Source organism: Protopterus annectens, chromosome 8.part0 (assembly GCF_019279795.1).
Source record: "Protopterus annectens isolate FY-2018-M chromosome 8.part0, PAN1.0, whole genome shotgun sequence".
Lineage (NCBI taxonomy): Eukaryota > Metazoa > Chordata > Ceratodontiformes > Protopteridae > Protopterus > Protopterus annectens.
In genome coordinates, this window is record NC_056741.1 from 1,709,601,417 (window position 1) to 1,709,625,623 (window position 24,207).

The 24,207-nt window shown below is 37.9% G+C and overlaps 1 protein-coding gene across 5 annotated transcripts in view; it reads right to left on the reverse strand.

The window, feature by feature from the left end:
- LOC122809611 (solute carrier family 66 member 2-like) overlaps nucleotides 1-24,207 on the reverse strand; it is a 1,674,862-nt gene that overhangs the window by 1,601,184 nt on the left and 49,471 nt on the right. For all 5 annotated transcript variants that reach the window (XM_044081238.1, XM_044081237.1, XM_044081240.1 and 2 more), the window contains exon 2: nucleotides 18,849-19,086. In XM_044081238.1, the coding sequence (XP_043937173.1) occupies nucleotides 18,849-19,086 (238 nt within the window). The remainder of the gene's footprint in view (nucleotides 1-18,848; nucleotides 19,087-24,207) is intronic.

Below are 24,207 nucleotides of genomic sequence, written 5' to 3' on the forward strand. Positions count from 1 at the left end.
TGATGAAGTTTATATCACATGGGATCACCCATTAACAACAGTTCAAAAGATAGATGCTAGAAATTGCTACATCCAGTAACTATTGTATCTTGTGTACAGAGAGACACAAAGTCATAAAATACCTTGATCTGCAGGCAGAAATTAGAGCAATTTGGAAGAAAGATACCCAGACAGCCCCAATAGTAGTAGGAGCAACGGGTCTTATAAAAAATAATTTGCAATCATATTAAAATATGTAACCAATCCATGTAATCCCATACGAATTGCAGAAGGGGTCATTACTAGGCACATTGCGGGTGCTGCGAAGAGCACTTTTGGCTGACATCAAAGTTTGAAACAATACGAATTTCATGAACTTTAATCATACTTTGACTTAGGAATGTGGTCCATTCCCATCATGGTATTAGAAACCCAAAAGATTTCGAGAAATTAGAAAGGGAAACATAAAATTATTTGTCAGTGTGCTGAACAGTCACAGCCCTTAAGGCTAAACAACACACCTGATACACTTGTAATAGGTGACTCTATCATCAGGCATACTGACGTCCCGTTCACCAGGCTGAACATGGAGAAGGTCACGGTGAGCTGCCTGTCGGGCGCTAGGATCCGCCACATAACACAGCACTCAGGTCACTCCAAGGCAAGTACAAATATGACTCAGTCATTGTCCATGCTGGTGTGAATGACCTGAGACGTACCTCCCTGGACTACATGAAAAGAGACATAGAGGAGCTCTCCGAGCATGTAGCCCAGGCCGGTATGACCCTGACCTTGAGTAGCATCTTACCCTCACCAAGAATGATGCCACAATATGAAGACAAGATGATCAATTTCAACAATTGTCTTAAGTATTGGTGTCATTCACAGGGGATCCAATGCCTGTCAGCCTGGGATGACATGCTTGACAAGCCATGATGCTTCGGTAGGGATGGCTTGCACTTGTCACTCCTGGGCTTTTGGATATTGGCAAAGGCTCTTGCTACCCCCAGGGTGCCTTTTTTAGGCAAGGCTCAAAAGACAAACCCACCTCCATAGGTATCACAAGGGATAAGAAACTAAGAGTAATGCTACTCAACACCAGAAGTCTAAACCTCAAGATGCACTTTTCGAAACCCTCCTTAGCATGGAGAACATCGATATCTGTGCAGTAACAGAAACCTGGTTCAAGGCTCCTGAGAGCACCCCAGCACAACCAGGTTATACCTCATACCATGCTTTTCGGCCCCAAAACTTGGACCGAACCACAAAAGGAGGGGGAGTATCAATATTCGTCAAAGATACCCACACCTCCAGGTTGGTGGCACAGCACAAAGCATCAGAGACTATCCATGTGCAACTAACAGTGGGTAAAACTGCCTTCCAGTTTATAGCCTGATACAGACCACCCTCCCAAACCCAGGAACCCCACTCGGCCTTCCTGAGAACACTGGAAAATATCAAGGTCTCTCCAAACACCATTATATTGGGCGACTTCAACTACCCAAACATAGACTGGGAGCATTACTCTAGCTCCAACACCCTAGCCCAAAGGTTCCTAGAATTTATAAACTCAAATGCTATGGAACAACTTGTTACCACTCCCACAAGAGGGGAAAACATACTGCACCTGATCATCACCAACATGGGGACTCTATGCTCCAGACCAGAAGTGTATCCCTCACTGGTAAGATCAGATCATAAACTAATCTCACTGGATATTCACATCCCGACCCCACCCCCTGCCCAGAAAACCACAGTGAAAAACTTCTCTAAAGCAAATTTCACACTCCTGAAAATCAAGGTGGAATCCTTCAAAGCTCCCGGGCCTGTGGAAAATATGACCCAGACCACAGAATCCTTTATAAATGCATTCTATGAACACCTTCAGGAATGCATGGATCATGCAATCCCAAATAAAACCAAGACCAAATCCTCCAAAGGCAGACATCCTGTCTGGTGGACCCCAGCCATAAACAAACTATACAATAGAAGGAGGAAGCTACTACATGATAGAGCAAAATCCCAAAAAGGGAAGGCATCTCTGATCAGCATTAGCAAAAAACTACAGACACTCATAAAATCGTCCAAGGCCAGCTTTGAGAGAAAAATTGCACAGGACACTAAGGATAATCACAAGGCTTTCTTTAGTTATGTTTGGAACCTGGGTGGGAATTCCCAGATATGCTCAGAATTAGTCCAAAATGACAAAAAATACACCGAACCCACAGACATTGCCAACATCCTAGCTGACAGGTTCAGCGCAAACTCCCCCCCCCCACCAAAAGGGCAAATATCTATCCAAGCAGAGTGCTGCCCCCCTGACATCTCAGATGCTCAGGTAAGAGCCGCCCTCTCCAAAGCAAAAAACACAGCATCAATGGAACCAGACGGTGTCCCGGGCTGTGTCCTACATGAACTCCAAGAAGAGCTAAACCCAAACATAAAACTACTGTTCAATCTCAGCCTTACTACAGGATATGTACCCAAAGAGTGGCTTACAGCAACAGTGGTCCCTCTCCACAAAGGTAGTGCCTCAACGGATCATGGAAACGATCGCCCCATAAGCCTGACTAGCTTGGTCTGCAAAGCTATGGAAAGGATCATCATGGACCTCATAAATAAAGATATTGGGGACCTACAGACACTGGATCCTACCCAGTTCGGCTTTGTTAAGGGCAGATCCTGCCTCTTAAACCTGGTCGATTTCTTTGAAACAGTCACCAAGGCCATTGACGAGGGGAAGGTGGTCCACACAGCCTACCTGGACCTCACAAAAGCCTTCGATACAATACCCCACTCGGGCATTATAGATAAGCTCACCAGCTTAAATATAAAACCCTATGTCACTAGATGGGTTGCAAACTGGCTCAAGGACAGAACCCACATGGTTAGAATTGCTGGAGCCATGTCAGACTCCAAACCAGTTACAAGTGGCGTCCCACAAGGCTCAGTCCTGGGACCTCTCTTGTTCGGTATATATTTCTCGGAGGTACAGGCCAACACGGAAGGACTGTGGCTGACCAAGTTCGCAGATGACTGCAAACTGGGCGCCATAATCGACTCTCCAGCTGACACAAGCATCCTCCAAAAGGGCCTCATAGAAACAGACAACTGGTGCCAGAGCCATGGCCTCAAGCTAAACGCCAAAAAGTGTACAGTCATCCCCTTTGGCAAAAACAAAGTGCCCACAAATTACCACATAGGTGGTAATCCATTAAGTACAGAAAAAGTAATTAGGGACCTGGGGACCCAAGTTGATAGCAATCTCTCATTTGACAACCATGTGACCAAAGTGGTTAGAAGAACATTTTATATAGCCCACCTAATCATGAAGGGATTCACATTTAGATCAGGGGAGGTCATCGTGCCTCTTTACTCATCCCTCATCAGGCCCATAATTGAGTACAATGCCCCTTTCGGGATGTACCTTACCAGACACCTGCAGCAATGGGAAAGACCCCAAAAGTACCTCACCAAGAGAATCAAAGGGCTCAAACAGATGCCATATGCTGCCCGGTTAAAGAAACTCCAGCTCTACTCAGTGGCATACCGCCTGCTCAGAGGCGATCTGTGCCTGATGTATAAAGCCATGTCAAACCCGGAATTAATGGACATTCTGCACCTCAGAAAATCCAAATCCTATTGAGCTACGCGCTCGAGAGACTTGAACCTCAGCACTGAAATAAATAGGACATGCTGGAGGGACAGATTCATAACCTAGAGGCTCCCTTCACTCTGGAATAAAATCCCAATCCAGGTTAGGCAGAGTCCCTCATTGACTCTCTTCAAGAGGAATCTTGATGAGTGGATGGGAGATCGTAGGTTTACCCTGGGTATCACTTCTGTGTCACTGTTAGACAGAGGCACAGTATACTAACCTCGAAAAAGGGCATAGCAAAATTAATTTAAAATGGGTGGCGAAAGCCAAACACATTCTGGCTAGGCTTATAAATGCCCTAGGGCAGACAGCCTAGTATGAACCTATGAACCTATGAATCTATGAACTTGTAGTGAAGTATTTTTCCAAAGAAGAAAGGGTGGTGAATGGCCTGATGAATCTGCCCAGGCTATATCACAACAGATTTTGATCATTATGGAAAAGCACTCCTTGCCCTGGAACAGGTGTGTATACCAGATTAAAAGAAAATTGCCCATCACTCCAAAAGGCTAAATGTGTTGCACACATTACTCATACTACAGCCAAAAAAGCAGCAGCACAACTACCTAATGATGTGGAAGTGTTTGTGATGAAATTTGTCAGCCATTTCTCAGCTTCTGCCACAAGGGTCAGAGACTGAAATACTTCTTTGAGTTTTGTGGAATGGAATTTCAGAGTCTCTTAAGGCATGTGCCAACAAGTTGGCTGTCACTCCTGAAAGCCACTGACAGAGAAGTGAAAAATCTCCCAGTGCTCCAGTCATATTTCCTCTCCCAGGGAGAAGACAGACCCCCCCCAGCAGATATGGCAGTGCTTTTCAAATAATAAGCATGGTGAGAAAGCATTGCCTACACTGCCCCAATACTATTTGTGCTTTCTCAGTGTTCTCGTGGATTTCAATGAACATATAAGTATATTAGAAAAAGCAGCACTTACTGCCATGGAAACATTTTCAGTAATGGTCCCTCTCAAGGAAAAACTAAAGACAAGAGCTGAAGGTGCTTTCTTTGGTGGAAAACTTAGTGCTCTTACCAACTCATTAGACAGCACTTCTTTTAACAAGCAGAAACAACGGAGATGTAAGGGCTGAAAATGGATGCAATTCAATAAATGCAATTCAGTTATAAGACCAAGATGTTTGTTCCAGACTTCCGAAAATCAGAAATAATCCTCAGATGATACGATAAAATCCAAATAGGTTTTATTAAAACAAAACAGAGACCTCACAGGTAGGATAGCATCATGATGATCAATGGCAAGTGCTTTCACCTAAAAGGCTTCCTCAGGCCGTTAACATTCAAACCAAATACCAGTGTTTATAGCCTTTGATTATGACATCACATCCTCTTAAAAACGTCATATTTTCAATTAATTCATATAGATAAGCAAAATACATTTCTAATATTAAGTCTCATGACTTATGAATGCTTAGTATATTAAAATTCAAAATTTAAAATTCGCCCATATTATATATGTTGGAAAACTGACTGTTCATTAATTTATTATACAGGCTTACTAAGTCTCTTCCCTTTTAGGATAGGTTTAATAGGTACCCTATCATTATGGCCAGGCGGACAATCAGCTCTAAGTCTGATGATCCACTTGGCCTCATTCTGTTCAGTTTTATTCCAGGTATCACCTCTACGAATAGTAGGATGATAAACCTGGATAACTAAAAATTTAAACTGGTGTTCGATGGAAGTATCAAGTACATGTTTCGAGAGTGCATTCTTAACAGATCTAATTCTTATATTATATAAGTGCTCGCTAATTCTATCCCTTAGCTGCCTGTCGGTTTTCCCTACATAATATGCAGGACAAGAACCGCAGGTGGCCAGATATACTACATGTCGTGAATTACAGTCAGCTAAACAAGAAAAATTATAATGATAATATGTAACTGGATGTATAAAACTAGCACTTGTATCAATGAAATCACAAAAATTACATTTCTTACATGGCATGGTATTAAATTCATGCTTATAATTGTTAAAAGATCTGGATTCAAAACGTCCAGAATTACATAACATTCTATGCAAATTCATTCTATTCTTGTAAACAAAGTTAGGAGTGTCGCCCACCAACTTTGATATATTAGGATCTACCTTCAAAATATCCCAATACTTAAAATAAACATCCTTAATTTGACCAACATCCTGAGTATAATAAATACAGGCTTTAGTTCTATGGTCATTAAATGCCTCATGTCTGTTCTCATAACATGTCTGTGGCTCCTGTTCTCTTCTGGTATAATATGGTAAAGCTCTATTATTGCTAAGTTTATCTACCAATGAAGTATTTTCTTCAATTTCATCTAGGTAGTATGATCTCTGTTTCAGATGTTCACTAAGTTTCAGAATCTCATTCCTATAACCAGCTTCAGTAGGATTCATACGGGATGCCCTCATGGCTTGTCCTTTAATAATGTTTTTAAATATATAATTAGGATGCATACTTGTTCTATGCAAAAGTGCATTTCTATAACAAGTTTTCCTGTGTACCCCTGTATTTAACAATCCATTTGGTAACCTTTCTATGAACACATCCAAATATGGTATAAAATTTTTAGAAGCAGACATGGTAAATTTTAAATAATTGGTAAGGGAATTCATATGCTGCAAAAAATCACATAACTCATCATATCCAGAGTTCCATATCAAAAATAAATCATCCACAAATTGGACATAAAACTTGACATGTGACTTGTAACTTTCTAATTTAAATAACTGTTGATTCTCCCAATCAGCCATGACTAGGTTGGCGTAGCTATTGGCAGAAGATGTGCCCATTGCCACATATATATATCTGATTGTTGAATGTAAAGATGTTATGATACAGGACGATTTCCATAAGTTTACACAAAGTATCAACTTAATGATTGGTCATATTTTGTTGAACTAACATACATCTACGGATACTTTCTATACCTTGTAAATTAGGTATAGTGGTGAATAGGGATTGTACATCAAGAGTGACTAACCAAAAATCACTACTAACAGGTACATCTTTCATTACCTCATATAACATAGTGAGAAACTGCTTAGTGTCTCTTAATATATATGTATATTTTTCTACTATAGGTCGCAATCTAGATTCTAGATACAAAGAGATAGGTTCAGTAACCCAACCTCGCCCAGCCATTATAGGTCACATAGGCGGACAGTTGGGGCCCTTGTGAACCTTAGGAACACCCTGTATACAAGGTATCAGGGGTTCATCTACGATGCAAAAATTGAGTAGGTTGTCATCTATCCTGCCTTCTTCTCCGATTTGTGGAATATGTCAAGTTTTATGTCCGATATTATACCAGAAGAGAACAGGAGCCACAGACATGTTATGAGAACAGACATGAGGCATTTAATGACCATAGAACTAAAGCCTGTATTTATTATACTCAGGATGTTGGTCAAATTAAGGATGTTTATTTTAAGTATTGGGATATTTTGAAGGTAGATCCTAATATATCAAAGTTGGTGGGCGACACTCCTAACTTTGTTTACAAGAATAGAATGAATTTGCACAGAATGTTATGTAATTCTGGACGTTTTGAATCCAGATCTTTTAACAATTATAAGCATGAATTTAATACCATGCCATGTAAGAAATTTAATTTTTGTGATTTCATTGATACAAGTGCTAGTTTTATACATCCAGTTACATATTATCATTATAATTTTTCTTGTTTAGCTGACTGTAATTCACGACATGTAGTATATCTGGCCACCTGCGGTTCTTGTCCTGCATATTATGTAGGCAAAACCGACAGGCGGCTAAGGGATAGAATTAGAGAGCACTTATATAATATAAGAATTAGATCTGTTAAGAATGCACTCTCGAAACATGTACTTGATACTTCCATCGAACATCAGTTTAAATTTTTAGTTATCCAGGTTTATCATCCTACTATTCGTAGAGGTGATACCTGGAATAAAACTGAACAGAATGAGGCCAAGTGGATCATCAGACTTAGAACTGATTGTCCGCCTGGCCTTAATGATAGGGTACCTATTAAACCTATCCTAAAAGGGAAGAGACTTAGTAAGCCTGTATAATAAATTAATGAACAGTGAGTTTTCTAACATATATAATATGGGCAAATTTTAAATTTTGAATTTTAATATACTAAGCATTCAAAAGTCATGAGACTTAATATTAGAAATGTATTGTGTTTATCTATATGAATTAATTGAAAATATGACGTTTTTAAGAGGATGTGATGTCACAATCAAAGGCTATAAACACTGGTATTTGGTTTGAATGTTAACGGCCTGAGGAAGCCTTTTAGGTGAAAGCACTTGCCATTGATCATCATGATGCTATCCTACCTGTGAGGTCTCTGTTTTGTTTTAATAAAACCTATTTGGATTTTATCGTATCATCTGAGGATTATTTCGGATTTTCGGAAGTCTGGAACAAACATCTTGGTCTTATAACTGAATTGCATTTATTGAATTGCATCCATTTTCAGCCCTTACATCTCCGTTGTTTCTGCATATTTTTGGTTATTGGAGGTATACGACCTGCACAGCTATTTTATTCTTCACTTCTTTTAACAAGCTGAAAAGAGACTTCATCATGTTATTGGAGATAGTAGTTCAGTACTTAGAACAGTGGTTTGAGTTTAGTGAAAGCAACTACTTGTTTACACTGTCTAGGTTATGGTTAACTGAGCCCTTTGTTCTCAATGACTTATGCAGTGTAACCATTGCACTGAGTCTGCAGAACATAGATGAAAACCTTCTTTTCCAGGACTATTTAGCAATCAAGCCCTTTTTCTAACAATTATGTACCACAAGCTTATCTCCAGTAAAAAAGTGGCTGAAGCTCTTCAAAGAAGGGCCTGAGCTGACTGCACTATATCCAGCAATTGCTAGGGTATTATCTATACCAATATCAAAGGCTTTTGTGGAGAGTTTTCTCTTTGCTGAAAAATAAATGGACAGATGTGTGAAACTGTTGTAGTATGGGCTTGTTAAAAGCTGAGTTAATGATGAATATAAATTACCAGATGAAATGTAGTAAATTTTATTCAAATATTATATCAAACTGGGCAGTTCTTCAGGCCATTAAATCAAATGCAAAGTACACATTTAAAAATAAGTGATTTAATCTTCTTTTCTTATAGTGCGTAGTATGTATTTTTTTTTTAATTTTTGCCTTAGCTTATATTTGCAATAAATATACTCAGTTGTACGTGTTTAAAATTTTTACTGTGCTTGTGTGGTGTGCAGTATGTAGATTTTAGTTTTCTTGTTTCAGAATAGTCATGATTAGTCTGATATGTTGAATTTAAGAGTTTTACTTTTTTAAGTAAACATAATTGTTTAATATGAGTAGTGTGTTTTTCTGTAAAGTTTACTTAATGTTACAACTGAATAATGTGTTTTTAGTAACGCTTCACTTTTAAAGCTTCATAATTTAAATGATGTGAGATTTCAGTATGCTGTAATAACTTAACTTCACATTACTGTACCATAATTACATCTCCTTCAACACCCCTTTGGTGATGTCATGGTAGAGGGAGAGGCCAGTGCCATATTGGCCACACCCCCATGTCCCACTTTGGCCCACTTAAAACGTAGCAACCCTACATGCTCTCAAATAGCCAGATTTTCACAGTATGTTCAGATTTTAGCCTCATACGTTTGGTCTGTTCCTTATAAACTGTTTCACTTTTGGACAAACCAGTGAGGATTGAAGTCACTAAATAATGACATACATTTGAGTTTTAGACTTCATATCCTTCAGAAAATGTAGTTGAACCACATCCTGTTGTTCTAGCAACTTTCTAAGTTTATAACAGGAAAACAGAAACAAATCTGCTTTTTTTATTTCTGCCACTGTTGTTTGCTGGTCAGTACATGCAGACTTGATTGCCTAGCATGAGATCCGACCTTAACAAGTTAAGAAGGGGTTCTTAACATTTGTTAAGGTCAGGTCTTGCTCCACAGTAGTGCTTAAATGATTTGTCTTTTTATTGACTATCAGAATGCACAGGCCGCAGTGGTGCAGTGGTTAACGTTGTCGCCTCACAGCAAGAGGTTCTCCCGTTCGATTCTCAGCTAGAGAGCCTTCTGTGTGGAGTCTGCATGTCCTCCCCACAGTCAAATGATGTTTAAAGACATGCAGGTAGGTGCATTCGTGAATGGGTGTGCCTTCTTTGAAGGTTGTGTGCCAGGCTGGCAACTCAGCACCGTAAAAAACACTGCCAATCATTAGCGGACTGGAGTTCCACTGTGGTGACCCCTAACTCGGAAAAGCCGAAAGATATTAGTACTGACTATCAGAATGTAATCACCACTCTCCATGAACTACAATGCCTTTCTAAATACAGATAAATGACCTTGCTCTTATCTAGTCCTAAAATTCCAAATGGTCATGTACATTCTTTTTGCATTGTCTGCTAAATCCACACTTTTGCTGTTTAATTGATTGCATTAGCACAGCCAGTCCTAAAATGTTCTATTCAAAAAGTTCATTTTTATCGGCCTGCTAGCTGAACCTGTCTTTTACATATTATAATTTGAATGGAATCTCTTCTAGCTATGAGGAAACCTCTTTTACTACAACTCAAGCACTTGCTCAAAATGATATTACTTCAACTGTAGCACTGATCACAGGAGCAGTTCCTAATTCTAAACACTGCAGAGTATGTGTCATTGAAGAAATTAGTCTGAGACAATCTGCTAAGTTTGATTTTGGAATGATATAGCTACTGACACAAATTTCTACAAATTTCTTTACTCATTACCATTTTAAATCTAGAAGACATGTCTTTTATGACAGTTGTTGCTTTCAATCTAACAACTTTGGAGTGACGGGCTAAATTTATAGAATTTTAGATGAAGCCTCAGGGCTTATGCAGAATGTAGCTCCCAGCCTAGATAATGCCACCAGAACTTTCTGTGTCACTCCAGTGATGATGACAAGTGAGAAATATAGCCTTTGGCAAACACCTATAAACTGCATTTCATATGTTAGGTATGTCACTGATAGGAAATGAGGATTTTGTTGTTGTGTCTTTCGGCTTTTCCCAGTTAGGGGTCACCACAGGGGAACACCGGTCCGCTAATGATTGGCAGTAGATTTTTACATGCCGAGTTGCCGGCCCTGATGCACAACCTTCAATGAAGGTATGCCCATTCATGCATGTCTCCACACAGAAGACGCTCTAGCTGAGAATCGAACAGGACAACGTCTTACTGCGAGGTGACAATGCTACCGCAGCACCACCACTGCAGGAAATGATGATTAAACTGCTTAATACATGCATGGTTGGTATAAAAACTGATTTTTTTATAACTCATCATCTCTGAGGAGGCACACCTGGTAAGTGGTATCTAGTATTGTCTGGCTACAGACAGATACCAAGATTACTTTTATGTCTCATTCAGATGCTATTCAAATCCACCTGGTTTAGAAAGAAGTAAATACTTTGAAATGTTGTTGTTTATTATTATTTTTTAACATTTGTTTACCAGGATAGTCTGACTGGGCAAGAGCCCATTTTCAGCGGAAGCCTGGGAAGAAAAGCTCCAGAGGCAATTAACAAATTACATAGGATACACTAGTTACATAACTCAAAGATAGATTGAGTTACATGGACTAGAATATGACATAAGCTATACATATGGGTAATAAAGTCAGCTAAGTATATAAACAATATTTCAAACAGTACAGTAGTATTGAGCATAGAACATCAGATAAGTGAGTGACATAATTTCTCAAAAGTGCAAAGTGTATTTAGAGTAAACATCGATGTAATGAAAATAAAAGTAACAGCTATGCAGCCAAATGTTCTGGCAATTTTCATCTTAGACAGTTCTCTCATCTCAGGATCAGTGCAAGACCTCTGTCATAAGACCTATGAAGACATTCTCTATGCCCACCATTTTCAATTTCTGTTTCTTATAATCTGTTTCTCTTTGGTCATATTTGGTCAGTTAGATACACGGTTTGAATCCAGGTTTTAAATACATGAAATAACTTTTAGATGACTGGACAGCTAAAGCAGGCTGACTCAAATCAAACCCTTATGAGGTGGACCTCAACTATTTATATGCCTGACCTTTAAATGACTTGTATAGTTCTGCTGTATTAATAATACTCATTTCCAGAGTGCTTTGTCTGAATTATTTATACTTTCTAGGGGTTACCATTTGTGTTTTCTGATTTGACTTCATGTGATCTTGTCAAGAACCACAGTTCAAGACCATTGTGTCAAACGTTTGACACTAAATAATTTATCATAAATAAATAATTTATAACCTTGTAGAAGGCTGTACATCTATTAATTTGATTATTCTAAGACTTCAGAAATCTGCTCTCCTGTCCACAAGCTAAAAAAAACAAAGTAGAATTTTTGACTTCATTTTGTAGCGGGTAAACAAGAAAGTATATTTAAAAATATACTAATAAATCAGAGTACAAAAACTTAGAATGCACAAATCTCCTGAAATTCAATGGTAAAGTCTTGAAAGTTCACTTATAAAAACATCACCCCAGATATTGTCTCAGCAGATTCACAAAGGAGTTTTATGCACGCATAAATCAATGAACAGAATTGGCCATCCCAGCTTGACACAAATACAAGGGTACATTTAAAATCAAACCACCCTGCTGGTCCACTGGCATCAATAAAATATGTAATAAAATGAAAAAAAAATCATTCACAACACAATACAACAGATCTATAGACCCCAAATCAAGAAAATATTATGACTTTAACTAAGAATTAAAAAAAAATACTGTTAGATCTACCATGGCAGCCCATGAACTTAGGCTGTCAATCACGTCTGTCTCTGGTTATGTTAGGAAATTAAAAAAAAAAAAAAACACAACACTCAACAACATACAGAACTCATGCTAAATGGCAAAACCCATTTGGACCTGGTCAATATCACCAATATATTACCAAATTTATTGCAGATTTCAGTCCTGAGATGACTCTCCAATGCTTTACAATACATGTATCTTTCAAACCCCAACCACACACCTAACTTACACAGAACTTTGTGTGGAAGTTTCATTAAAGTAACATTTGGTACATAAGATTCATTGCACATTAAAGAAGTCACCACAGAATTTCAGAAACTCTAAGCTAAAAGTAGGCAACACATTCTAGGACTTTAGGTCTAGAATTCAGGAGGCATGCATAAATGACGCTGGATAACACATAATTATACACACCCACTTGCAATAGGATGATCCTTGTATCCTTTCAAACAGGAGTTCCTTAGCACATGTCTAGTGGACAGTAAGCAAGTCACACTTCATAGAAATTAACAGGATCAGTAAATGGTTGGAAAAGTGCAAATAAGAACATTCAAAATCACTTCACTGCCCTATGACCGAGGTGTATTCCTCTCCATCCAGCTAGTTCACTCTACAGTAAGTGAACCTATAACATAGTAAGTGTGACAACTGCTGCTGAAAAGTTAACATAAGCTTACTACCTAAGGAACTTGTACAGCTGAATTTCACCTCCAGTTGTAAAAGTTCAAAAGAAACCATGCCTTTAATTAAAATCTATGTAAAGCAATTTCCAAGACTCAAACTAAATGTAATTGTTTTCCCTAATATACATACATTAGTGGGTTCTGTATTGCAGTCATGAATATGTTAGAGAGATAGCCTCACCCCCACCTACACGCCTTTTACTGCTGAAGGTGAAGCTAAATTAATCCTTTAGCATATTTTACTTTAGCAGTGTAAAACATCCCTAGAAAGGCAATAAAAGCTCATCATCATAAAATTAAATACTGTGACTCATATCAAGTATTTATAGTGTTCAAAGACCTTGACTTTGTATCCATAAACATTCTACCATATGTGTGAGTGTGTGAGTGTGTGTGTAGGGGGGGGGGTAACTGCATTCCACTGAAGTATCTGATTAACCGTCCCCTCATTTCAGTTGTTCTCCAACTACTATAACATTATTTCAAGCCAAAGTCACTGCAACATTGCCTTTTGCAGTTAATTTAGGTGTATGTTAACAGCAATTTACCAGCTTGTCTTACTGTCTTTAGATTTGTCTTGCCTCCTGTTTTGCTGCAGTTTTACAAATAGATTTCCTGGTACATACTCTACCATAGACCAACCCACTCCATTCAGCCCTTGCTACACTCTGGCTCACTCCATTCCCCTGCCCTACCCCAAATTGCGACCCACCACCACTACAGCTACACTTATACCTCACTTACTCCACCTCCTCTACTCACCCTCCTATCATGTAGCTAACTTTCTATCCAGTCACAAACTGTCATCTTAACAACTTCTCCACCCACTCTTCTGTTGTAAATTCCTTCACAAATCTCACTGTGCTCCCTCCTCATCAAACCCTACCTATTCTCCACATTATTATCACTACTCATTACCTCACCTAGCCATATTGATAGTTTGTTACAGCACTAACCATGCTATTTCCTTCCTGTATTACCTTAGTCCTCCTCCTCCTCCTCCTCCTCTCGTTCCTATATCACCACCAGTACTAGTAATAAATAAACACACCTCAGCCATTACTTCATCCTCACTTATCAACTGTCTTCCCACTAGCTGCTCAAAAATCTCTTCAAGCTTATTTTCCATAACTTCATTCCACTGTTGTAACCCCAAAATGCTAAAAATGTCAGTCCCAATGTAAAGGTAATGATTCTACCCATATCTGCTAAAAATGCCGTAATAAACAAGCCTTCTTTCTCCACCATACATCAGTGTAGTGACACCCATCCCAACCTAGGTCCCAATCAAATCCCAAACCATAAATTACACTCTAAAAGTTTAAAAATAATCACTCTAAACATTAGAAGCATATGCAACAAAATCACAGATTTTCATGCTTGGATGACCAAACACAACCCAGACATCCTAGCCTCAAATGAGATCTGGCTAAAGCCTCAAATAAAATATACTGAAATATTACCTCCTGGTTATAATATCATTAGGCTCAATAGAAAACATAAAAAGCAAGTGGAATAGCTATAATTTTCCAAATATGCTCACAATAATTCCCTATATATGCACAATCCCAACTTCTGGAAAAGCAGAAATTCTAATTTCATTCTTAAAACTCAATATAGCCAAGAGCATATGCACTGCCATGCTATATATCCTCCCAGAACAGAACATTCCAATACTTGAAAACATACTATCCTGGATAACAGATGCAATCACAAATTAAAGTATCCTCCTGGGTGATATAAACATTGACTGGCACTCTTTATCTGCAAATTCAGTGATCAACAGCATGAACCTCTTTGGATTCACACAACTTACTCATACACCAAGACATGGTAAAAATAACTCCCAAAAATCTATCCTAGATTGGATTCTGGTTACCAACCCATCTAATTTTTACCTCCTCAGGTACCCACCCTGATACACTAAGTGATCACCTGCCAGATTATACCCACAGGAGTATTGGACAATTAATAAAGGAACATAAGCTCAAAACTACCCGTAATCTCTCCACATTCTCAACAGAGTCTTTCACTGAATCTCAGAAGGCAGTTAACTGGTCCATCCTAAAAAGACTCCTCTTAAAAGATGTAGTTGAATACCTCAATGCAGCATTTCTAAATATTCTTAACACGCTAGCACCAGAGCATACAAAAAGAATTAAAAACAGCCATACACCAAGGCTCATCAACCATTGTAAACTCCTTATGAAAGACAGAGACAAACCATGGATTAACTGGCAAAAAAAGACAAAAATTGGCAACTATTCAGACAGCTATGAAACTAAGTCAAAAAACAAGTTAATAGAGATAAAAAGTCTTATACTCAGCTACAAGATAGCCATAAAAACAACTCTAAAAATATCTGGTCCTCCATATCGTCTCTCATCAGCCCAGGTACAAAAAAACAATCCCAGCCCATGCCCAGACCTCCCTCTTCAAGCAGCTACCTATTTCAATACATACTTCATAGAATGCATTGCCAAGTTAACCTCAAACTCACCTGACACACCTCCTTCCACACAGTCAACTTCCCCTACATTAGATGCTACCACATTTCCTTCACAAAACTCACCTATATGCAACCCCTCCAATACACATACAGGCAACTCCATCCACTTTACCCTTCAAACAGTTTCTATATCTCTCATAAAAAATTTTTTACATAAACTAAAACTTGTTCCTCCTCAGCCAACAACCTTCCCCTGGGATACTTAAATCTAGTTGCAGGTGCAATAGCATATCCAATCAGCATTCTTATTAAAAGATCAATAACTGATTCCTGTGTCTCTAACTTGTGGAAAATGGCACACGTTACCCTCATACATAAAGAAGGTAATTCCACTGACATTACAAATTTCCATCCTATAGCCATCCTGTCCCCCTCTCTAAAATACTTGAAATATGTGGGTATTCATCAATTTTTCCACTATCACTTACAAAATATGATGATCACCAGTAAGCAACATGGATTTTGGCCAGACCACAGCACCTCTACTACATTACTATAATTTACAGACACTGTCAGTAAAGCTTGAACTCTAATAAAATTGTATCTGCAATATTTCTAGATCCATCAAAAGCCTTTGACATGGTCTCTCACAGTAGACTCCTCAATCAGCTACCCATCCTAGGTCTAGCATCTTCATCTATTCAGTGGTTCTCTAGCTACCTCGCCAACAGGCAACAAGCTGTAAAATGGCAAGGATCCAGCACCATGTACCTTCCCACTTCCACAGGAGTCCCGCAAGGATCCATCCTTGGCCCTCTTCTTTTCAATATTTGTAATCAATACGCTATATTCCTCTTCTTGTGAAGGTACCTTGATTCAATATAAAGGTGACTCTACCATCATCTGCTCCTCAAACACCTTAACTCCCCTCCAAGAAATCCCTTAGTAAGCTGTCATCTCTATTGAAACCTGGCTTACAATGGCACAACTCCTTCTCAACTCCCAAAAAAACAAATGCCTCCTCTTTGCCCTGACTTTTCATACCCCTAACAAAACATCTTTCAAAATCTTTTTTGACAAATGGCACTGAAATCGAGTTAGTCCACTATACCAAACTATTAGGAGTCATAAGAGATGGTGATCTTAAATTTGACCTCCACATTGAAAGCAATATCAAGAAAACCCATTAAAAACTAGGCAGTTTTACAGACACAATCGTTTTCCGAGCACACACACAAAAATTACTCTAGCCAAAATCTACCTTCTGCCCTCACTACTCTATGAAGCACCAATTCTAGTCAAATTACATTCATCCATAAAAACAAACTTGAAAGCTGCTACAAGAAAATTGCCAAGTTTGCTACTAATTCAACCTCCTTCACCCATCACTGTAAAGCTCTGCATATACCCTTAGCTGGTTGGAACACCCCTCCACCTGCCCTACTAACAATACATAAAATCGTACACAAACCATTAGCCTGTGCAGCTCCTACCCCTTTAATCAATATGTATTTTCCAAAAAAAAAAACTCTTAGATTGGAAGACAAACAACTTTTCACTATAAATAAATCAAATAAATCCCCTGGACAAAACCTGTGCTCATACTCATTAGCAAAAAAAAAAAAAAATGGAACTCCTTACCACTAACCACCAGAACTATTTCTAACCTACCCACCTTTAAATGCTCCCTAAAAGAATATCTTACAAAATCTTGGACCTGCTCTGTGCCAATCCTGACTGAACTTACTCACTATACTTCACTCACCCTTTTCAACCTAAATCATGCTTCACAACCCTCTCCAGCCTCCTACTCCACTCCTTTTGTTTCCCCAATGCTTTACCTTATTTAATTCATCTCTGCAGATCTTTCCTCTACCTCTTTCCTCCCTACTCACCAAAGTTACCTGAAGACACCCTACCCTGCACTCTTCTTATAATGACCTCCTCCCAGTCCTTCTTCCTTCTATAATAATAATAATAATAATAATACTCAAGATAAGACATCACTTAATTCCAACTCACTGCTTGTAATCATGTAATCTCTGATATCTCTTTAAATATCTTATTAGAACTGTCTCAGGTCTCATTTACCACATACTAATCTATGTAACAAATAATATGACTACTGAATTTTTCCTCACATATTCTCCAACTCATATTATTGTTTTTATTGCACTCTTCTATGAAATATATGTTCTGTGTTTTTCTAATTAAAACATTTTTTCACTCATGTTTTGTGGTGTAATATGATATGTAGTGATTTAAAATGTTGCATTTGCTGTTTTATAATCTAACATTATGCTTTGTGATTGAAAATATCTGTATTTGATTTTTGAAAGATTGTGATTGTGGAGCTTTTCTCCCAGGCCTCCACTGAAAATGGGCACTTTCTGGCCCAGTCGGACTTTCCCAGTAAACAAATGTCAAATAAATAAGTGTCTCCACCATGCATCTGGTAAGAAACAAAATAAAATACTGAATCTTGTTTTTCTTTTTTTTTATATTGAGAAATTATTTTTTTTCCTATTTCATCTGCAGTGGTAGTCTAGCATTCAGCTTTGTCAATCAAAGATCCTTTGCTTGAATGATCTGATAAGTGGTTTAAGATAATCACACCTGGGATGCCTCAAGACAGAGGCATTGATGGGGGTGAATTTTCTATGTCTATGTCTATGTCTATGTACTACAAGGTATTGGTATAAAATCATTCACAGTACTTCACTGCAGATTTTTCATACTGTCCTAACATCTCACCACCACTGAAAACCAAGGTGTACTGGGAATCACAATTCCAGCCAGAGATACACACATGCTGCCGAGCATGATAAATCTGGCTACAACATTATCATGCTACATGGAGAACCAAGCATCTTTTGTGGGCTATTGCAAGGCAATCCCACCCAGCTTGCACTATCATTAGGGCTGCAGACTTCAACTGCCTCCTGCCAACTTGAGCTGCTCACCCCTTCTCTCCTGAAGGCTTCAGCAACATGCTTGTAGCTAGTCTATCCCAAGCCATTGGTTCTTAGTCCAACATTTATCTCTTTATACCACACAAAGCAAGTCACATGAACATTTAACTCTGTCAGAGAAAAACAGACATCACACCAGCTTAACACGACATTAAAAAACAAACCATAAAGCATTATAAAATAATGAAAGAGTACATATATAAATACATGAATACTTAACATCAATGCTAAAGAAATGTGTATATTAGCAAAATGGACCACATACTTAGTCTTTTCATACTATATTCATATTAAAATGATACTATTTTCATAATGATATAAAGTTTTCTTACCAAAAGAATATCCTCAAAATATTAGCTATCAACAAGATCAAACATACACGTGTAGAGAAGCCTTCTGCATTGGCAGTTCTTTTTATTTGTAGGTACTGTGGTATATAAGGTATGACACCACCAAATACCATCACACATGATGGTAACCATGACAACAGAGACAAGTAGACATCTGTATCACGCAGGTTTTCCATAGCGACTGAATTCTTTACGTTACTTGATGTGTCCTGGTCAGTGTCTACAAAGGAATGAAATGTACTTTATTATTTATGATATCTGCTTACTGGAAAATAATTTAAACTCACATTAAAAGAATCTCTCATAAAATTTGCAATAATTTTGAGACAATCAATGTATGTTAATTATATATTCATATTCCTAGATATGTTAAAATGCAGTCCATGAAAATGCTGATGCTTCTATGCATTTGGAATTAGTAGATGCCCCTCTCCAACAAACAGCAACTACTCTGATACTTAACATGCACGCATGTTAAAAGACACCCAAAAGAGTCACGGTTTCTACCTAATTCTAATAGTCAGCCATGTATACAAATATTTACTTCTTTACAGTGCAAAAGTGTTGCAATAGACAAAGCACAATTTGCTTATAATAATTTTAATAAATGCATTACCAACAGAATCATTCCAGTGTCCTGTCTTGACATTCTCTGTGGACAGCTGATTCATTTCAGGTACAACTGACTTCAGCTGCCTTCACCAGGTCTCTGCTCGGCTCTTCCTCTTTCTTTACTGCAGGGCACCTAGTAAAGAAGGTTCCCCAGACTTAAGTACAACACCCTGAAACTGAATCTCCCAGCTGGTAGACAGTATTAGCTGCCTTTCCTTCACAGAGACTTCCATGCACTACATCCCAGTATTTGACTTGTACTAGTCACTCCACATCCTTTTTTTTCTTTTGAACTGCTTCTAGTTTTTAGGTATTTACACTTACTGGCAGCCAAGTGATGAATACAAACATATTCCTTCAAACCACAGTACTGCCTGAAGTTTAATACTACACAATCTATCAATTTAAGTTCTGAATTTCAGCTTCACCACCTTTGATAATACTATTAATGTGATAATATCCCTATCCCACCACATGCTTTGTCACCATGTCCACATTATTGCAACCAGCTGGCTAACTCAGCTGATTTATTTACTGCCTGTGCACTGTCATATTAGACATTCAAAACTGTAGCAGAGAAGTTTCTTTATCACTTTTTTAAAACATCTTTATTAAAGCTGACATTTTAAAAGGTGACATAAGTACACATGCAGTCATGGAAAATAAAAAAAGTCTTAACATTTTCATTGTTGTCGTTATCATACATTTTCAACAATTTTATTTACAACAACATTGCAGAAATTGTCAAGGCATGCTTTCCCTTAAATCTTCCTTCTCATCCTGAATATTATTCTGCATGTAATGGTGCAGCGGTTAATGTTGTCACCTCACAGCAAGAGGTTCTCCAGTTCAGTTCTTGGCTGGGGTGCCTTCTGTGCAGAGTCTGCATGTCCTGCCTGTGTTCATGTGGGTTTCCTCCAGGTACTCTAGTTTCCTCCCACATCCCAAAGACATGCATTTCGAGTGTTTCTCCCCAGGTCTCTACTGAAAATAGACCCTGTCCCAGTCAACAAATCTTAAAATAAATAAATGTATTGTTCCCACAAATTTATATCTTCCAATTTAATTTGCTACTTAACTTTTCTAAGGATACCAGCTCTAGTTCTTGTATCTCCTTTACAGTATTTGGTATTTCAATTACAGTTGATTTAGATTTTGATTTCCATTTTCTAATAACTGCTTTTGTAGCAAACAATTGCATTAAACTTAGTAAGTCCTTAATATGTCTAGTTAATTAAGATTATGTGCTCCAGCTCTAAAGAATCATTTCCTTAGTTACAAATATATGGTTCCCCAGCATTTCTTGCATGGTACTCTGTAGGGAATTTTTAAAATCTGTCAATTCATCAGACTTCAAAGCCTATTTTGCACATTAGCACTTTCTGTGTCATCACACCAGCAGCATTTGATATACATTCTGCTTGATGTCATTTGTTATTACCTCTCCCTCTCATTTGTTGTTACCTCTCCCTCTCTACTTTTTTTGTTCCCAACACTTTGGTTCCTTTGCCAATTTTTTCCAAAGAATTCCAGCCTCTTCTTGACTATTTTCAACTGTCCTACTTGCAGTCATCCCTGCTGGCAAAATCTGCTTTCTCCATTCCCTTGTTGACTTACTTCTTACAATACTTTCTGATACTTCCTGAATATAATATTCTGTATGGTTTTTTTTTGTTTGTTTTACTTTGTTATTCTCCTTAAGTACCTGCATCCAAACTCCTACTCTCTCCTAAAATCTTGAATGTCTCATTTTTTATCATCATCCCTTTCCACTTTGGTTTATCACCTTCTGCTTGTGTTGTATATATGAGCCTCCTGTCTTTTTTCCACTCCCAAAGTAATTCCTTCAACTCTTTATTAATTATCATGCATAAGTTCTTCTGTGGCTGATAAAAATAAGCCTGTCCTGCATGTATAACTAAAGGGACAAAACAGATGTTGACTGCATATATCTTATTTTCCATACCCATAATCAACAGCTTCTCATTTCTCAGTTTTTGAGTTATCTTTTGCTTAGTCTTTAAATGCTTAATCTTACATGTCCTCATTAGTATGGGTGTCACTGAACCAGTTCATGTGTGGGTACACAGTTTACTGCAACACCTTTGCTTTATCTTCATTAATTTTATATTCTGAAAAGAAACAGTCTCAAATATTCCACAACACAAAAATGTCCTTTTTTGGATCTTTAAAGTACAAAATACTATCATCTCCAAGTAAATCTAACTTTTCTTGATTACCATAACATTTAATCTTTGAATTTATGAGTCCCTTATTTTCTTTGCAAATGGCTGTAAATATAAAGCAAATAACAAAAGGAAAACAGAACACTCCTGCCTAGCTCCTCAGTTTAAATACAGTTTGTCGGACGGAAACCTTCTCACTTTAAGTTTTGCCTTCAGCACTGCATATATCCTCCTAGCTAACCCTATAATTCTATCGTGGAATGTGCTTGCTACCATTACCATTTTCATAAAATCTCAGCTGACTCAATTAAATGCTTCCTGTGCATCAAGACTCAGCAACAATAGCAGGTTATGCTTACATTCACCTTCCCTCTGGATCATCATTGTTTTATTAATGTTGTCAAATGTTTGCTTCTGTCCACAAAACCACACTGACCCATATCTATCAATTTTGGTAACACTTTCCCATTCACTTTGCTAATAAAGACATAGACACTTTATAATTATGATTTAAAATTTAAATGGGGCTGTATTAAGTTTGATCTGATGGGTCTTTACCCTCTTTGATCAATTTGATCAATGCAGCTACCATAGCTTTCTTCCATGCTGTTGGCCCTTCAGTTCTTTTAAATACTGAAAAACTAAATGTTCCAGATTGTTATCACTTTTGTTTCTCCCATAATTCAGAATTCCACAGGAATATTGTCTGTTCCTACAGACTTCCCAATAACCATTTAAAATATGGGGACCCACTACAGCAAGTCCAAAAATATAGAGATTGAATGTCTGAAAGATCAACCTTACACACACTAAGTCTGGTATGCTATTTCTTGGAATATTTCCTTTTCTTGGAAGTACGCTGATCTCAGAGTTGCTATAAATAAGTGTGGGGGGGTTGCCCACCCCCGGCAAAGAGGAGTTTAAAGGAGGAAGAGCGATTTTTGAGGTTCATTCTTCTCCAGGTTTTTGGCCTTTTTTTTGGCTTTTTGAGTGATCTTTCAATACAGAGCTGACTTCCCTTTTAATTAATTTTACATCACCATTTTTATCTCATCTCTTCCTATTTTAGTAATTAATTGTTGAGCCTCATTTCCTCTAACCTTGACATAATGAAGTCTGAGATGGCAGGTAATTTGATAAATAATACATAAAAATAATATAATACATAAAATGAAAGTGGATAATAAATATACAAATGTAGTTATAGTTAGGGGAGTAGTGGTAAATGGTTAATCAGGTTAATGGCTGTCAGGATTGCAATGGAAAAATTCCTGGTGTTGTTGGTGGCTTTTAGGGATATGAAAGCAGAGAAAAAGTTGCTTTACAATTGCCCTTTCCTGATGATATTATGCAGCACACACCCATTTGAATACTAGTCCCCCCAGAGGTTCAGTGCTCCTTAGGGTTACGACCAGTGACTCTTGGATAACTGGGTTCAGTTCTATAACAAAGACACACACACAAACATACACACACATACACACACACACACACACACACACACACACACACACACTAGGAAAAGAATTACTTCAGGAGGGCTAACAGGGCGGTTTATGAAGGTACTCATTATTATTATGCATTGTAGCCTTGAGCAGTTACTGAGCATCAGGACAGTGATGTCATCACATGCATGGGAAGATCAATCATTTTCAGCCTGTCCTGGGGAGGTGAAATAATTTGTTTTTCAAGATGGCAACTCTTTCCTAGGCAGAGGTCCTCTTGAAGGGAATGCTTCTCTGTTATTTGTTTGCCCTTCCTGTTGCTTATCAATAGATAGATGAGGCTGGTAACAAATAAGAAATAAAAATGCTAAATAAATAAATAAACTCAAAGGGGATAATGGTGAGGAGACAAGGCTCTTGCATGAAGATGCAGCAGGTATGCACATATCTCTTAACCTGGAAGTTCAAGAATGTTATTCAAAGCCAGGGATGATGGAAGAACAAAGGCCCAATGTCAGGGACTGATATTAAATATTGCTCTTATAAACTTAGAATCCAAATCAAAGGATAAAAACATTGAACAAATAAACCATTTGATAAAAACTCCAAGAAAGACCCACCTAATCTAGAACCTTCACTGAGCCAGTAACTATCACTGTATCACTGTATCACTAAGACATTGTAACTGTAACCATAACCCAAATGTTATGAATACTGCTACAAATGTCTCTTCAAAAGAATAATTACTAAGCCTTTCATAACAGATGATACTATTAAATATTGTGCTCAACACCGAGTGATGGAATCTCTCTATCTGACCCTCCTCTATTTCTAAAGGAATAAAAATGTGACATTAATCAGGCCAAGAACAAGAGTTTTGAAAAATTCAACACTATTTTATCTGTAGTGTTTTAAGGACAGAGATAAGATAACTTTACTGAAGAGTGGCACTTTTTCTTAGAATATGGAACAATGGGGAAGGTTCCAGAAGACTTAATGATGTTGCATACAGTACACCTTCTGAAAGGGAGCATTATTGCAGCAGTAATGTTGTTGTTGTGTCTTTCAGCTTTTCCCGGTTAGGGGTCGCCAGAGCGG